Below are 18,690 nucleotides of genomic sequence, written 5' to 3'. Positions count from 1 at the left end.
TGAGCAATGATCATGAATATTTTTTGAAGTGCTGTTGTGTAAACAGCCGTCTGAATGGTTCACCTTAAAATTACAGCATTTAAGGTCACAAAAGTCCACCTGTGTGGGTCACTTGTTTGGTTCCAGTACAAAAGTCAAGCCTTTATCTCATCTGTTGTTCGACAGCATCTGCTGCTGTGGACTCTTGACTCGCTGAAGTTGCGTTACAGCCAGGTGTAGTGCCAAAATAGTTGCCCCCGTCAGAAAGTGCCTTCCCATCCTCAAGAGAGCGCAGAGGAGCAGGAGCCACGGCGCGTTCATGACTGAAAGAAGAGTTCGCGACTCCTCTTTCAAAATAAAGTCTGTCCTGCAATCAAGTGTTTTAAGAAATAATCTGGATAATTGTGGTCAATATAATTTAATTTCCTTTATGTTAACTGCAGAATTTTAAACTGTAAGGAACACATAATGGCTAATCTTTAGACAAAGCTAAGATTCATAGACATATATATTATTATTCTTTTTTTTCAGGAGTCATTGTGCAACAATTATGTACATGCAGGACAAATAAAAGCTTCCTATGCTGGCGGATATTTTACACTGATGTCACACTGAATCTGTAAAATAATAGTTTAGAGTTAAAAAAAGATTTCAAAGGAACTCTAAATAACTTGATGCCAGCATCACACTGTTTTTCCCTGCAGAGGGACATTTATTTGTCTTGTCACATGTTTCACATGTTCTTTTTGTTTGTTTGCTTGTTTGTTTGTTTTAAAAAAAACAGTTTATACTGTATACTGCACTTATTACTTTACTCAAGACCCCACATTATCATATTACTTCAGAGTAGTTTACTCTCAGACTGCTGGTTTACTTTACTTGTGGTTCCTACAATAATTAAAAGTAGAATGTATCAGGGCGAGGACACTTGTGACAAAGACTCCACTTGTGTGGAATGTTTGTGTCACAAACTCCAGCTTGACATATGGGCAGGTGTAAAAGTCATGCAGTGTTTATTTGCCATTTATTATGTGTTAAAAATAATAGAGTTAACAAAAGAAAAATGTGGGGGAGGAGGACCAGGTGGTTGAGGCAAATCAAAGAAATTAATAGTGCCTACAGCTTCTCTAAAGGTCAAGTCAACCAATGCTCAAACAAAAAGGCCCATCTACACAAGGGGTCAGTCAAAACCATTCAAGTGTTAAGAAATCAGTTTCACCCCGGTTCTTTTTATTCCTCGGGCATCCAGAGACGGCACCGGAACTCAGTAGTCATTTTCACAAAACCTTTATTCATCTTTATTCATCTTCATTTAAGCATGCATCTCCTAGAAGGGAAGACGTGCAAGAGTAAGAGTAATCTCCTCACCTAAGCTACACCAAATTCCTCTACACAACAGAGAAAACAGAGTTAACATATTACAAACACTGGTAACTGGTAGACCCCACCCAGGTCTCCCCTGGGGAATTTCCACTCAACATTAACTTCTCTTTGTCTTACTTTCACAGTTCAAAATGGGGAAGGGCCTCCTAGAAATCTACTCCTAAATTCATTACACACTCAGGCCTTTATTGCATCCAGGGCAGTGTCAGTGTCTCTACAATAATTCTACATCCTACCTAACACATTTTTAAACTCTCAAATAAGCTACGCATATCTTCACAAGAGAGGTATCAACCGCACACCCTAGTGTTTCTAATAACTGTTCCTCTGTTACATATCTACAGGGTACCCCCAAGCTTACCTGTCCAACCTCCTAACACAACCATTCTATTCACACACAAAATCTACTAAGTCACAGAGAGTCAGAAGCAGCCTCAGCTGGCCAGGGAGCTGCCCTTTTGTAATTGGCTTACTACGCCCAGATCAGCTAATAGATGTATGCCAATTAAGTTTGAATGGGCCAATAGTTGGAAGCTCTACACATGGAAGACGAGAGAAACAACAGCGCCACTTATTGTGGCATAAAACATAAAACATAGGCTTTCAAAACCTCAGCTAATTTGAATAACTGACAGGTACAACCACGTGATCTAAGAGGTTGGAGTTGGACTGACTTGTTAAGGAGAAAGATCTTTATTTTCATGAGTAAGTTTTTTTTTATGTATTTGCTAAATAAAACACATTATGGTAGAAAAGAGAGGATGGATTATATGGATTATATGGATAGAAAGAGGGGACACTTTTTGGTAGCGTATAGTTTAAGGTAAATAATCATCCAAACGGTACAATTAATATATCCATCCATCCATCCATCCATCCATCTTCATCCGCTTTGTCCGGGGCAGGGTCGCGGGGGCAGCAGCCTAAGCAAAGAGGCCCAGACCTCCCTCTCCCCAGCCACCTCCTCCAGCTTATCCGGGGGAATACCAAGGCGTTCCCAGGCCAGCCGAGAGATATAATCTCTCCAGCGTGTCCTGGGTCTGCCCCGGGGCCTCCTCCCGCTGGGACATGCCTGGAACACCTCACCCAGGAGGCGCCCAGGGGGCATCCTTGTCAGATGCCCGAACCACCTCAGCTGGCTCCTTTCGATGTGGAGCAGCAGCTGCTCTACATCGAAAGGAGCCAGCTGAACGAGATCGCTTGTATCCGCGATCTCGTTCTTTCGGTCACTACCCACAGCTCGTGGCCATAGGTGAGGGTAGGGACGTAGATCGACCGGTAAATTGAGAGCTTCGCTTTTACACTCAGCTCCCTCTTCACCACGACGGACCGGTGCAGCATCCGCATTACTGCAGCTGCAGCCCCAATCCGTCTGTCGATCTCCGGCTCCCTTCTCCCATCACTCGCGAACAAGACCCCGAGATACTTGAACTCCTCCACTTGGGGCAGGAACTCATCCCCGACCCGGAGTGGGCACTCCACCCTTTTCCGGCTGAGAACCATGGCCTCAGATTTGGAGGTGCTGATCCTCATTCCCGCTGCTTCACACTCGGCTGCGAACCGTTCCAGTGCGAGCTGGAGGCCCTCACCCGATGAAGCCAACAGAACCACATCATCTGCAAAAATCAGAGATGAGATTCTGAGGCCACCAAAGTGAAAGCCCTCCGCCACTTGGCTGCGCCTAGAAATCCTGTCCATAAAAATTATGAACAGAACCGGAGACAAAGGGCAGCCCTGGCGGAGCCCATCACCCACCGGGAACGAGTCCGACTTATTGCCGGCAATGCGAACCAAGCTCTTGCAACGGTTGTATAGGGATAGAATGGCCCGTAGCAATGGGCCAGACACCCCATATTCCCGCAACACCTCCCACAGGACACCCCGAGGGACACGGTCGAATGCCTTCTCCAAGTCCACAAAACACATGTAGACTGGTTGGGCAAACTCCCATGCACCCTCAAGTATCCTGGAGAGGATAAAGAGCTGGTCCAGTGTTCCGCGACCAGGACGAAAACCGCATTACAATACAATCCCCTCCTTGAATCGCTACCTTATCGTGGTGGAGGGGTTTGTGTGTCACAGGGATCCCAGGGGCTATGTTGTCTGGGGGCTTTTGCCCCCTGGTAGGGTCTCCCATGGCAAATTGGCCCTGGGTGAGGGACCAGACAAAGAGCGATTCATAAGACCCTTATGAAAAGGACACCGAGGGAACAGTTTACCCTGCCCGGGATAGGGTTACCGGGGCCCCGCCCTGGAGCCAGGCCCGGGGAGGGTGCCCGAGGGCGAGCGTCTGGTGGCCGGGCCTTAGTCCATGGGGCCCGGCCGGGCACAGCCCGAAGAGGAGACATGGGCCCATCCTCCCGCAGGCCCACCACCCGCAGGAGGCGCCATAGGGGTCGGGTGCATTGTGTGCCGGGTGGCGGCCAGGAGCGGAGGCCCTGGCGGACTGACCCCCGGCTGCCAAGACAAGACAATTAATATATTGATATTAATATTATTATTTCCTCTACTTGTAGGCCTATCAGAAATAAGAAGCTTGCAGAACAGTGGAAGCTTTTACTTTGAAAGAGGTGACTCCTCCTACCCCTCCTGTGGATGGCAGGAGGGGCACTTTCTTAAAGGCGTAACTGTTTTTCGCAAAACACCGTGTGCTCTTAAAATCCGGAACTCGTGATCGTCCACAGTGGTAGTTTACTCGCAGCAGTGGGCTTTAACGGCAAACCGCAGCCGGCTCCACACATCGCGGAGGTATTATGCTCTTCAGGCTATGATATATCAGGAGTCATGGCGGGTTGGCACCGGGTAACTGCCTTCTGTGTCGGGCTTTTATTAATGCTGTTGTCGGCACCCAGCTCCGAGAAACCGGCGGGGAAATGTCTCGGCGAAAAGCCTCGTCCATCCCCAAAACCCCCGGTCGTCCTCAGTAAGTGTTTCCTTCATCAATTTATTCCTTAGTTTGTCTTCTGTTGCCAAATAGTTGCACAACTTGCTGTCGTCCGTCAGTTAGCTAATCGGCAGCTGGCGATTTCGAAAGGAGACCAAACTCCAGTTAAAGGGGGTCAAATTTAAGTTCTCCTGATGTTTATCAGCCATCATGTTAACTTAAAAATAATTCTGTATTTATCATATTACTACTTGGCAAGTCTTCAATTCGGCTTCAACATATTACACATAAGTCAATTCATTTTGAACTTTTGTAAATGTTTGGCCTGTTGTTGTGCTTGTCATCAGCTGCCAAAACAGAGAAATCCTCGTGTGTGCATCTCGGTGTTCAAGACTCTCTTATGATCAGATAATATGACGTTTCATTATTTTAGCTGTGCTGTATCAAAATAAACTCTAAAACACGTTCCCACAATAAATGCAGAGTTAAAATTTGCTTTCAAGCGAGACGTCCTTAAATTGTTGGCTTCTTGAACGAGGGTTGGTTCGATTTACATAAGAAATAAGAAATAGGCTATCTTCATCTATCTGAAAACAAAAAAAGACATATAGCTGTACTGCTGTGGACAAGACTGACTGATTAACGTTATTTGAGGAAAGATTTAAACCTGCCAGCTGCGTCTGTGCCTGTGTTAAAGGGTAATCGTTTACAGCTCAGCCATCAGGTCATATGACAGAACGCGACTCTTCAGCTCAACAGCCAATCAGCTCCTCCAGACGCTGAGGGAGTCTCCCCTCATACCTTTCTGGGCCATGTAACCTTTAGGAGTGACTTTAAAATAAATAAGAATAAAAAATGAAATGGGTTTTACCTCAAAATCTCATTTTTCATTTCATGTTTTCTACTTGTTTGGCTGTACTGTAGACTTTTCTTTTTTTTTTATACAGCTTACAGAATGAAAAGCACAGGTGTAGTGACTTGTTTTATTCAGCTGAAACCTTCCCTGACTTCTGAATGTAAGCATAGCTTGTTAAGAGTTATAATTACACCTGTACACATTACAAGTACTATGTCCGGCATTAAAAATGCCATAGCTGACAGACAGGTAGGAGTATATTAGAAAGAAAAAAAGAGCGTAGTGGAAAAAGGAGAAAGATGAGGATAAGGGACAAAGCGCCAACTGCTGCATTTTTTATTTAAAAACACAAACGGCACTTGAAAGAGAGAAGGGGAAAAATAAAAATAGATATGATCGTGTGAGTGTCACGAAACACATTTTATGAGGAAGAGAAAAAAACCACAATGCCAGAGGCAGAGAGGCCCAGGAGACCCGGACCATTTGTCCCACCCTCCTCGCCCTGATGCCAAGGGGCAAGAGCCCCACACTATCGGAGGTAACTGGGAGTTGACTCCTCCAGAGGCCGCCCATTCCGTCATGAGCTGATGACGATCCCAAGGACGAGTGATTTTCAAGACACATCTGTATCTGCAGCCTCTGGCGCCCCAGTAGTTCTTGTTCGGATTTTTGTCAGAAGGGAATTTTTGCTTCCTTCTTGATACATATTACAGTTTCACACAATCACTCAGCTTTGCTGTTTCTGATTCAGATTCTGTGCTAATTTGAAGTAGTCCCAGTTTCTGTGTGGTTTACAAAATCACTTAATGCAAGCACCATATTGGTTTTTTAGGGACTTCTCCTGACAGATCATGTGTCCTACACGACAGCTGCTGACATCTGGCTGAAGCCATGAATTGTTTTTGTTTTTTTGGGGTTTTTTTTGCAACTCTGTGTTTAGATTTTATATTTCCTCATTTATTTAACCAGTGGGTCATCCGCCTTGGTCAGTTGTGGCTTGCTTCACACAAACTGCAGTTTTCCCCCTTAACGTCCACCCGTGTGGAACCTGTGTGCAGAAACTGAGCGTCCCTTTGACAGAAGTCTTTAAAGGATTTATTTGTATTCTACTTCATGGACTAAAATAAAAGTACAGTTCACATGGTGTCCACCTATAGTTTTGATTAAAGTGTCACTGGGGAAGTTCTGGGAAGGTTTTTGGAGTATGGGAACAGTAATACAAACTCCTCAACTGCTTCAGACCAAAGGCTGAATTGCAGCTGAATGTCTAAAGCATGTTTTTAAAATGATTGTACAGTCAGATGTGCTGCATGCATGATGAGACTGACTACTCTGCTGGATCCATGGCTTCTTAACCGATACATAATGGCAGATTAAATTTCTGCAGTTCATCCACTCCTCCGCTGGCTTCTTGGGATTTAGAGTAATTTCCACAGCTTCTATATGGTTACATAAGTGCATGTTAATAGTCTAAAGGCTAAGTGCTGATCAATGTCCCTGATAAGTGAATCATTGCTAATGTTGCTCATTGCAGTTCCAGGAGATCTGGGAAACCAGCTGGAGGCGATGCTGGACAAACCCACTGTGGTCCATTACATCTGCTACAAGAAGACTGACACATACTTCACACTGTGGCTCAACCTGGAGCTGCTGGTGCCTGTAGCCATAGACTGCTGGATAGACAACATTAGGTGGGTGTCGGTGCCTGAATTTGTCACGTGAAGAAGAGAAAAGTGCTGTTTGTCAGTCGCTGAATTAATTACCATTAACCAAGTTGCCCCTTTTTACATTACTAGCTTTTATTGTTGTTTGTCTTCATTGATTGTAAAAAATATAAAATCTTAATGTGCTGTTTTTTGGTGGAGAAATGCTGAGGTGCCAATACCTGGATAAGATAGTCCTCCCCTTTATCAACAAGGTCTAGAGGATAACAAAGTGCAATCTGCTCAAAGACATCAGGAATTGAGTAAACCTGTACTTTAGTACAGTCATAAGAATGATAAAGTAAAACATCTGGAGAGAGACGTGTAAGACAAATTCTTACTTTAGTCCTACTTTGGACTCGGATTGACTAATCTGGGTTGACTAAATCGATCATGGAAATTTTAACCTGACTTTCTTTGCGCTGCAATTTATTTTCACAAAGTATGAGCTTTTATTTTGAAATCAAAGCAATGGGAATAGATCGGTTCTCACATGACTGAATGATTTTTCTGCAAGCAGCACATTTGTACTGCAGCTTGACCAGGTTACCAGGTTTTCAAGGGGTGACTGTATCCCATTATTGTGGCTCTGTGGCTTCAGATCATGCCAATACCACTTTGCATCTCAATGTTGTTAGTGATCTTCACTTACTGTCATTTCAGTTTTGTTGGAAAAGTCCTTATTTACCCACATTTCTACAAAGGGATGGAAACTGCTGAAGGAGTCAGTCCTACACACATAACAGAATTATTAACTGGAAATATCCCAACGTAAAATGTTAGTTTGGGTTACAGCAGGGTACCTCCACTTGTTGCCTCTATAGTACAATGTAATGGCAGATTTCACTCGAATAAGGAACATGACCAAATGCGTTTAAAGCTTGGCATGTTCTCAGATGCTCATTTCTGCTTTTCATACCAAACATCTTTACTTTCATCTGCGTTGTATATCTACAAACCGCACATGTGGAAGTTGTTGTCACACATAAATAACAAGAAGGTGGAATAACGGAGACCTAAAACGAGAAGTGTTTCTGTTGCCTTGTAAAGGGCGCGCGCGCGTGTGTGTCTTTGGTTGACCACAGATGCAGAACTGAGATAAATTGAATATTGCAAACTTGTGTGTGCAGGCTGATCTACAACCAGACCACACACACCACCTCTTCCCCACCAGGTGTGGACATCCGCGTCCCTGGGTTCGGGAAGACCTTCTCAGTGGAGTACCTGGATCCAAGCAAACGCAGTGTGGGTGGGTTAAATGGCCACATTTTTAACTGACGTCCTCTCACTGTGACCAGATTTTGTTGCTGATCAAATTTACCCTGATACCATATTTAATGCTTAATGTTTTCTCATGTGTGTGTGTTGCAGGAATGTATTTCTTCAGTATAGTGCAGGCACTGGTAGACTGGGGTTACACCAGAGATGATGATGTGAGAGGAGCACCCTATGATTGGAGGAAAGCGCCCAGTAAGCTACCACACTTGAAAAACCAGGCGGAAACATGGCCAGAAGTGGTGCATATTTAAATAAAATAAAAAATCACAAAACTGTCGAGGGTAACAGGTGTATTTCATATATTTACCAGAACTGCTTTGCTCCAGTTCCCCTTTCAAAAGTTGATTCTTCTAGACCAGAAACCTCTTGAGTTTTGGTTTCCAGCAGTTGTGAAGATAATGATGGGGATTAAAATTATTAGTTGTATATTTTCTGCCCTCAAACGGGGTCAAATTTCCTTTTACATCCATGCCCAAAGTGCTTGAAGTGAGCGTGTCATGCAAACCGACGTCCACTGTTTATTTTTGAGCAGGTGTCTTTAAAAAAGATCCCTCATTTCTAACTTTCCTCCATAGACCACTTTGTGGTTGTTGCCCATTGTGATATAAGAACAGGCCAAGCATTCACCTCGGCTCGACTGGCGCTCTCGAATTTCCAAATTGGAAACTGCAGTCTGCCTTCTTATATTCTCAGTCTAACTGTACCAGAATGGAGTGAAGCCACCACCAGCTCATTTGTATTTCAGTCCACAGTCTGTTAGAAACAACGCAGTTCAGGCGTGATGACCTGTGGTATCTTGGACATGTGATATTTCAACTAGCTTATTACACAAGCATTAAAGATCTATATGCAGCCAGCTGTTTTGCAGCAGCACATGAGTGACTCCTCAATATTTGGTTGGCCGGGACTTTCCTTAGTTTTCTAATGAACTACTCTTATGAGGTGATTGCATAACTCTTAACATGCATCTCTTTACTGGAACAGAAGGACATATAAAGCACAGTAGCCAGTATTTTGAAGAACATGTTCGTGCTATAAAGCAGCTGACACATTTGTCATGCACTGCATTTCTGCTTTCATGCCCTGAGCATAAAAAGGAAGGTTTAAGTCTTCCATGATGGCTTTGTCTCTTGAAAAAGTAGACTTGTGTAGAAATGGATGTGAGAAAATTGATTAAACCGTGAGGGCTGACTGGGTTTTCTTGAGTGTTCTTCTCATACTAAAGATTTGCCATCTAGTTTTATTTGTTTGACAGTCGTGAATGTCATAACGTTTTGTGTGTGTCATCATCTGCTCTCATGTCTTCGTCAGATGAGAATAAAGATTATTTCTTGGCGCTGCAAAAGATGATTGAAGAGATGGTGGAGAAGGCTGGAGAGCCCGTGGTGCTCATCGCGCACAGCATGGGCAACCTGTACACTCTGTACTTCCTCAACCAGCAGCCACAGGCTTGGAAAGATCGGTACATCAAGGCTTTCGTCTCTCTCGGAGCGCCGTGGGCCGGCGTAGTGAAGACCTTACGTGTGGTCATCTCTGGTAAGAGACGAACCAGCATTACAAAAAAAGTACTGATATACATGTTGTTGACTGCCCGGCATAGTCACAAACTCTGTGCCTCGGCACCAGAATACTGTGAACAGAACATTTTTGGATCAGACATGCTTTTAAAAAAAAAAAAAAGTCTCATAATTGGCTTATTTGTGCATAAAATTAAAACAGTTAATGTAATGTAGAGAGGTTGTTCAACCAGCTCACAGTTTGCCACTAAAGATGAAACATTTACTGATGGGAATATTCAGACATATTAGATATACTTGGCTCTATGTTTAGATATGTTACTGTAACAACTGTCCTGCTAATTGAGCTACAGCTACTAGCCCTGACATTAGCTTCCTCATTCATAGTTAGTTCTATGCAAAATATATCGTATGTATAATTAATGCTGAACTGTAGCATCTTAATCGCAATTATCAGACATTTGCTGCTTTAATTGGCCAAAGATTCAGACTGAGAATCCCAGCTGAGCACCAAATTGAGGGCCCTCAAAACTACATCAGCAAAATGTAGTTTGACTGGTTTCTTTCTAATTGCAGATGCAGTCTTCACATTAAAAATGTGTGGAACGTGAAGATGAAAAACATCTTTGCATGCTAATCTAGAAGTTTTTTGCATTTTTGGAAATGCAATGATCAGCTAGAAAAATATTAGTTAAGTCCATCTTTGTGTAATCTTCATACACTAAAACATTTTTTGTCAAATAAATGTCTGGTTTTACAAAGGATATTAGGCTGCAACTGAATTTTACAGGCCAGTGTATTGGTTTATTAATGTCAGACCAAATCTATAATCCACACCGGAGTTTACAGGAATTTAAAATTCTCTACGACAGCAGTCTTCCACTTTTTGCTCCCTGCTAGCCTACTCGAGAAATGTTCACCAAACTAAAACTGAAACTGACAACAAATATTTGAAATAAAATATCTTCTGCAAGAGCATCCTGACCAAGAGACTGAGGACTGCGGCATATATCAGGTGTTTGCCAGGACATGCTTCCCTTTTCTAAGTCACCACTCAACGAAAGCTTTAGCTATCTTTCAATTCTCCATCCTTTTATTTCTGTTCCACTTTCTAGGTGATAATGACCGCATCCCAGTGATCAGCCCGCTCAGGATTCGCTCCCAGCAACGTTCTGCTGTCTCCACCAACTGGCTGTTTCCCTTTGTCCGCTCCTGGCCCAAAGATAAGGTGTGTGTTTGTTTAAATGGGAATTAATTTTTCCTTCTATGTCAACATAAACTTATTCCTGACACGTTAGAGCAGCCTTACAGCAATGGTTGGTGATGTAGTTTTAGACAGAATATGATCATCAGAGGTGACCAAATCAAGTGTTTCCACCTCCAGGTCTTTGTCCAGACACCTACCGCCAACTACACTGTGCAGGACTACCATCGCCTCTACTCTGACATCAATTTTGAGGACGGCTGGATGATGCAGCAGGACACAGAATCGCTGGTGGCTGACTTCACACCCCCCGGCGTGCCTGTCCACTGTCTGTACGGTGTAGGCATTTCCACTCCTGAAGCATTTCAGTACTCAGAAAAGTTCCCAGACGTGGAGCCCACAGTGTTGACCGGTGAGGGGGACGGGACGGTGAACCTGTACAGTGCCCTCCAGTGCAAACGCTGGATAGGAAAGCAGAAGCAGCCTGTGACGTTGGTTGAACTTCCACAAAATGAGCACGTTGACATGCTGCTCAATGTGACAACTGTGGACTATATTAAGAAAGTGGTGTTTTCTCCGTGATGCTGGCTGGCAGGCAGACTGCTCTGTTTGCCTTACACTGACACGCGGAGCAAGACGGGAACTGACGTCTCACCTGTCTGAACAATGATTGCCAAATATTCCCCATTTATGCCACAATGCTCAAGGAAAGTATTACGGTTCTTTAGGACAAATGTAGGTTGATATATATATATTTTTTGGATTTTTATAGCTGTTACTCTAAAGTCTACATGCAAAGAGTTAAACTCTTTGCATGTAGACTTGCATGTGCTTTAATAAAATGGTTGATGTTTTGATCTTCAATGAGATTTCTGAACTCTGACTGTATTGTGGTAAAATTGTAACTAGTTAAAGCAAATACTGAATTTACAGCCTTTTCATTCCAGCTGATTTTTTTATTTATTTTTTTTAAATATAAATCCTGCCTTTTTTCAAAATTTCATCTTAGCTGTATATCGCTGGTTGTTAGGATTCATGTTACAAAAAGCGCGTGCTGAAGGATTAGACCCATACACATCTGATTTCTAGGTTTCAAAGATGGTTGAATTTGATATCTTCTTGGACTAAAGACTTCTCCTTTCCCTGATTTAAGCCTTCAAACTGTTCCTGAGGGAAGATGACACACTATTGGTCATAAGATGGAGTTTATATCTACCAAATGGAATTTAATGTTTTTAACTGATTAGTGATTTAATTTGTGAAACCTAGGAGTTTTATCAGTGAAACTTATCGATTGGGTCTCATGAGGACAACTTAATTGGCTTACAAAACTCATAAAGTGGCCAAAGCAACATAAAAGCTACCCTAAGGCTCAGATTTACCAATCAAAAAACTCTTTGTGAGGCTGCATGTAAGGCAGAAAGTCAACTGAAGAATCAGTGCAGTCTAGACACCGGCCCGTAGGACACATGCTGCTCTTGCCATCCTGCTAGTATGGGGTTATCTTATCATTTAAAGGTGGCATTTCTGCTGAATACTAGAAGTATTTCTGGTTTAAACTTTAAATTTATATGTATCAGATCAGTGGGTACCTCAAGGCACTTCACACTGGAAAGTCAGCAGAATAGAAGTCCAATAATCAAACAATCCTTGATGAGCAAGCATTGGATGACAGTGGAGAGGAAGAAATCCCTGTTTAACAGGAAGAAGGCTCCAGGTTAGGTTTGCAAAAGCCATGATTTGGCTTAGAATAAAACTTTTTTTTTTTTTTTTGGGTCTTACCTTCGTTTACTCAAACACTAGAGGTGTCTCACACACATGACACTGACTTCATAACTGATTGTTTACATTTGTGGGTTTAAACTTTACTCTGTGCAGACCTATCAAAGGGTCTGTTTTGGGTTTCTCTCAGAGGGTGAGCCCAACCTGGGCTGGCTAGTCAGGGGAAGAGGGACCCCTTCTGTGTCTGCTACTGAATACACTGAATGCCATCATTTAAAGAGCTGATGCTTTTTTGAAATGCTAAGATGGTTTGTTCAGGACAAAGATTTTAATAAATCCTAAGACTTTTGTATATATCAGGACCGAATGATTCAATAAATTAGTTCTTGACACCAGATTTCATGCTCTGAAGCTTAATTACAGCCACCGGGGGATGACTCAAGACCATGAGATGGGTTTTTCTTTTGTGGATGTGAAAAGTTCAAAATTGGACAGTGTGTTCTGACGTGACTGTATTGTGCCATGCTGCCCCTCACCGGGCCAGACCAAGATGATCTACTTATTCACGTGCTGCCTTCTATTCATTAAATTCTTTCAAATATTTGCAGTGAATCCCTCTTGTATACCTTACTCTAAAGCTCTGTTTTATTTTCTCCATGTATGGATGTTGTTTAGGAAGATTAGGACTATGTGAATTATATGATCAAGTCAGGCACACACAACATTTGCTCTAACCACAGGAAGCCCCAATATTTCTGTTTGCCAGGGGGAGCTAATCAAAAATGTTGAACAAAAACAGGGAACTAAAATTAAAAAAAAAAAAGGCTCAACTTTAAGAGAACTTCACTTTGACTTCATTCAATATGTGAAATCTAGATTTTGACATTTAAACTTCTTGAATATGAGTGAAACCAGTCGCTGAATTCCTTCCACTGTTCTGGTAAAACGTACAGCTGTGACACTTGAGGTTTCTATGCTGACCAAATCCACAACTTCCTTTCAGCGATTCAGTCATGCATATGCCATAATTCTTCAGCGCTCTCACCACTGTCCCATACGTAATGGAAAAATACAAAAGAAGTAACGTCTTTATTTAAATACATAAAAATTTCAATACTTTTGCAGTTAGCTGTGATTGTGTTCGTTGGGGCGTTTCAGGAGTTTTTAAAAGGACATTTAAAATGTTAGCAATTCAGTGAACACTGGAGTCAGAGCTGAGGTAACGAGTCTCCCTCATATCTGTGCAAAGACAACATCAGCTTTACTCCATTAGTAACTTCATGTTTTAGGATTCCAGAGCAAAGCGGAAAGTCTTGTTTCCCGTCCTGCAGCGAAGCTCCGAGCAGTCCAGCCTCAACACAAATGGTCCGTCTTCGTGGTCGTCTACTAGACTCTACAACATATTCAAAAAATAAAACAAATTCAGTTACATCTACTGCAGCTGGGCTAAAGAACCTGTGCTCTAATTTTTGTTAAAACAGAGTTTGATAACTCCAAAATGAAGGAAACTCTGGGTCTTCTGCTCCAGAAAGAGGGTTAACTTTAACTTAAATTCAGTCAGTTAAACTCAGGATTCTGTTAACCAAACCTGCTCGCTGTCGGGTTTCCTTCAACCCGAGTTTCTCTGAGCTCCCCTCTCATCAAACCTGAAGCAGCTGACTAAAGCGTAACACCTTTTCATTTGTATGTTGATATTAAAGCACATACCAGAACAACTTATTTCACACATGACCAAGGACACACAGATCTTTGGACACGTTTGGATTAATTTTCCAAAACTCTAAAACTCTGTGGCATTACGGCAGCTCAAACAATTACAATACATAACTGAAATTTTCCCTGTTTAAATGAAGCATATTTAAAATACAGGATTACACTATATCCAAATTTATCTTATCAATAAGTAACTGTGAATCCTCCTTTTATCCGAGCTTCACTGATAACTTGTGAAAAGCCAGACTGCTGACCAATCCTTGTTTAGCAGATCCTTTACAGTGAAAGACAACGAGCTGACAATAAAGTAACAAAAATGAAGAGAAGCTGATTTTATGTAATTACTGCTTGGCCACTACAGGTTTTCATATCCCTGTCTGGGTTTAAAGTGCCATTTCTCACAGACAGGAAATGAAAACGGTATATCAGCACTGATGTGTGACCCACTATTATCATAGTTTTAAGAATAATTCAAAAACATTTCAGTCAGACTGTTGCTTATCTGAGATATACTGAGTTTATTAATCACACCTGGACTCGGCTTGCTATGACAAGCAGACTGGGCCCTTAAAATCAACTAAAGAACTACAAAAAAAATCTAACAAATTAGGAGGAACAAAGAAATCATATAAAGATAATACAAACAGATGTCAGTGCTGGGATTTAGGATTTAGGAAAAATCACAAGTTGTCCGAGTACCTGCAGCTCCTGCATGCACTCCTCCATCTGCACTGTCTGGTCTCCCACACACCAGGCCAGACTCACGTGGAAGGATGGATCCTATGAAACACATTAAGGAACATTATAGGCTCTTTCAGGGCTTTTTTTCTAAAGATGAGATGATAAAATTATTTTTCTTTTTGTAAATTTGCTGTTTGTTCTCTGATGTGTCATATTAAAGTCTCTGCTTGGTATCTGTGTTTAACACCACGCCTGCCCTTCGATCAGAATGAAGAGGCCGGTGCAACATAGAAGAACATCGCGCTCACTAATCAGAACCCTGCATTTAATGTGGCATTACTCTACTGCATACAAAATCATCACACAATAGTGGGTAAAGCTGCAGATTTGTTTGTGTGTGTGTTTAACTGACCTTGTAGAAAGTCTCCAGGCGAAACTCTGTCATCGTCCTGTCAACAGCTCGGATCAGATCCAACATCTGAGCATGCCCAGTTGACACTTCCATCCCCAGGAATGTCCTGCAGGCAAAACACACACACACAGAAACTGGAGCAGCATACTTTTTGGCAGCAGATCTGAACAGTCTGTGCAACAATGACAATATGTGTAAAGTATGAGGACAGTTATGCATCCAGTTTGATGATATACTAAATGTTATGTTTTCCCCTAGCTGGCTGATCTGGGGTGGGTTTTATTTCCTTGTTGAGGAACGCAGCTGTGAGCTGCAGCAAGAGTGCCGCTAACTAAGTCACATATTTTGACTTTCAGCTGTCCAGGATCGATGTCTGTCCACCTTCAAGTTTAGAAGGAAAGCTTCTTTAAACATTTGCTTTCGCAATCTAATCTTTGTTAGTTGCACAGTCAGCTCTTTACTTCTAATGTTCACAGACATCTAAACGTTGATCCTAAAATCTACACGATCTCACAATCAACACCGAACCACGTGGAAGCGCTTCTGTGCAATTTTGTGGCTTTGTCTCAAACAAAGCTCAGCATGCATGTTTTATCAGTACACATGTCAGTGAGCTGGTGTGGATGTGCTGAAGCTGTGTAACGGTCCAAATACTTACAGTCTGACTTCTGTTCGAATTAAAAACTCAACTGTACCTCGTTTTCTCTGCATTAGAGTACACGCGCAGTCTCTCTGCCGAGCACACGAACCTGGCGATGAGCAATACAACCAGAATAAGTGTGTCACCAGAGTTATAGATGTCTGCATTTTTCTGCACACTGTTTCCTTTATTTTTTCCTCTTTTTACCATCTGGTCTTGTGATTTTAGATTTTTAAATGTTAAAACTCTTTTGCATCTTATAAAATAATGCCACCTTACTTACCAGTACATTAGTGTTGTCACAATACCAGTGTTTCTGACTTTGAAAGCTTGACATTTAAAGCTGGGAAAATGCAATAAAACTTCTGATTTTTATTAAAATTAAGTATATTATAGCTGTGCCATGACAACAAGGTTCATTTTATCATATTAGCACCAACATAACAAACTGCTATTAGACTAAAAATTTGTCAGTCACAAATCATTAACCCATGAGTGGGCTTATTTAATACAGCTGATAATCCTATATTTGACACATAGATTGACCTAGATTTATAAAATCAACAATTTCTTACTCAATCTGAACCAAAATGAGTGACTGAGTCCATAAACTCAGCAGGGAAGTGTTTACAGAATTCTGTTTTTCCATACACTTCTATAGGACCTGAGTCTTTTCCCCCCACAGTTATCGCCATCTAGTGGCCTAAAGATTGAATGCAGGATTTTAGGCACTCTGCACTGGCTTCACTTCTCCTACACAGAAGTGTGGCCATGTTTATTTATTTATTTATTTATTTTAACCACCTGTGATCAAATTCACACAGAAGCTTCTTGGGGATGAAGCCAACACAGAGATGCCAAAAGCTGCAGCTCCCTCCAATGGCCACTTGAGGGTGGCTACAAAAGCAAGCCAACACCCACTGGGTTGTCCCGCGTTAAAATACCCAACTTCAGAGATCAAATCTAGATGTTTACAGCCTGGTACACAAAATGTTTTTGACTCTATAAATTATATTTTCAACTTATTTAATAAGTCATTCATCTGGGTTTTGTTAAGGTTTAAAAGTTAAGAGTTTTCCGAAAACTAAACTGGAGGCTTTAAGAAAAAGCAGAGCTGTACTCTACATTAAAAAAAATATAGCTCTCTTTTTGACATCACTGAAGTAAATAATTAATCCATATCATTATAATAAATTTAAAAAAAACAACATAAAACAACCTTTTGCAGCCTGTAAGACTTGACTTGAGGCTCTGTGTGAACGGCTGGATCCAGTGGTGTCTGAGCACCACTGTCTGGGACAGGCTGAGGTGGAACTCATCCTGCACAGTCAAAACCACACCCCGGGCACATGCTGCCGAGAGAATCCCATCCAACAGCTCCCCAAACTCCTCTTCAGGATGATCTGAGGAGACAGAGAGCAAAGCAGGCACAAGGTGAGAAATCAAGACGTGAGCTTCGTTGACCGGTCGCTTGCTGTACACAGTGACTGCCTTACATGGGAAATAAACGTAGCTAGCCCAGTTTCCTCTTTCATGCTTGAAGGAGCGGATGCGTCCACCATGAAGAGAGCTGTCTTCAGTCTGTGAGTCCACCTCATCTGGAAACATGGTCAAGACACAGCCAGGGAGAGGCAGTCTGCAGAAAGCACAGCCAGGATGGAGTAATTCTTTTTACCCAGCACGCTTTAATATAATTTATATTTTCCTCAGCTGTGACGTAAAGAATTCTGGGCGTCCTGGGAAACGCAGGATTTCTCACTCAACGGTCACTTTTGTTATTGCTTGATTGAACAATTATTTGCTCCAATTTATGTTATTCTATCTGAAAATTTTGTATCAGCCTTGTAAAGATGGAGTTATGTTTTCTCACCTTTTGTTTTGTCTGCGTGAAAAATCCAAAGATAGACACCTGAAAATCTTGCTTGACAAAGAAATGCATCAAATCCTCACAAGTAAAAAGTGGGAAAATAGCAGTTACGTAATTACTTTAAAAAGTTCATAGTATTCAATTATGAAATCTTTTTGGGTTTTGTTCACTGTTTATGATTTATATGGGTATTACTGACCTTCACAGTTTATGTAGTTAGGTCAGTTTGGTGCCAATGACGAGAACTTCCGTTTTTATGACTATTCAATTTGAGAAAGTTGCAGGGAAACCAGGTTATGATCTCATGGGGCAAACAAAGAGGCAGATGGATAGGACAGGTTTGAAATAACATTTATTTATTTATTTATTATTTAGTTTACTTCACATTTTATAGATTGCCCGTTGCCCATACTGTTTTATTCTGTTATATATTTATTTATAGTTTGGGCAGGTTTGGTCTTCCGTAGTTTAGCTATATCACCAACGCTAACACCCGAGAGAGGGTTACACAGCCATGAGACACACCTTGATTTGCGGCTCTCTTCCTCAGTTTTGGGTTTTTTCCTCGTTGGCAAACCATCATCTTCCTCTTGGCACTTTCGGCAGGTAGTTTCACTCTGATTTTTCGCTCCTTCAGCTTCACCGCCAGCCTCACCGTCCTCCTCCGAGCTGCTGCTGCTGCTGTAGCCAACCAACATTTTAAACTACCTGATATTCCGCCACATTATTTAAAATAAGAGATCAACTCACGGGAGCTCATATAACTTTTTAAACCATGCACATAAGAAAGGTGCCTGCCTTCCAGCGCCTTCTGCGCTTCACTTCCGATATAAACAACCTGTTGTAACCAT

The 18,690-nt window shown here is 41.9% G+C and overlaps 2 protein-coding genes across 2 annotated transcripts; one reads left to right on the top strand and one right to left on the bottom strand.

The window, feature by feature from the left end:
* The first annotated feature begins 3,963 nt into the window (after nucleotides 1–3,963).
* pla2g15 (phospholipase A2, group XV) lies at nucleotides 3,964–13,129 on the top strand. Its single transcript, XM_026172935.1, has 7 exons — nucleotides 3,964–4,285; nucleotides 6,637–6,793; nucleotides 7,936–8,054; nucleotides 8,177–8,275; nucleotides 9,395–9,619; nucleotides 10,716–10,828; nucleotides 10,985–13,129. Exons 1-7 carry the CDS (start codon nucleotides 4,147–4,149, stop codon nucleotides 11,384–11,386), a joined length of 1,254 nt encoding a protein of 417 aa, XP_026028720.1. The 5' UTR covers nucleotides 3,964–4,146; the 3' UTR covers nucleotides 11,387–13,129.
* Nucleotides 13,130–13,596: 467 nt separating this feature from the next.
* usb1 (U6 snRNA biogenesis 1) lies at nucleotides 13,597–18,680 on the bottom strand. The gene is made up of 7 exons (XM_026172937.1): nucleotides 18,365–18,680; nucleotides 17,469–17,608; nucleotides 17,192–17,375; nucleotides 16,028–16,081; nucleotides 15,333–15,438; nucleotides 14,939–15,019; nucleotides 13,597–13,919 (listed from the first exon to the last, which is right to left on the bottom strand). The coding sequence occupies exons 1-7, from the start codon at nucleotides 18,535–18,537 to the stop codon at nucleotides 13,812–13,814; spliced, it is 846 nt and encodes a 281-aa protein (XP_026028722.1). The 5' UTR covers nucleotides 18,538–18,680; the 3' UTR covers nucleotides 13,597–13,811.
* Between the last annotated feature and the right edge of the window lie 10 nt (nucleotides 18,681–18,690).

This window comes from Astatotilapia calliptera, chromosome 7 (assembly GCF_900246225.1).
Source record: "Astatotilapia calliptera chromosome 7, fAstCal1.2, whole genome shotgun sequence".
NCBI lineage: Eukaryota > Metazoa > Chordata > Actinopteri > Cichliformes > Cichlidae > Astatotilapia > Astatotilapia calliptera.
This window is presented reverse-complemented; position numbering and strand designations above follow the sequence as displayed.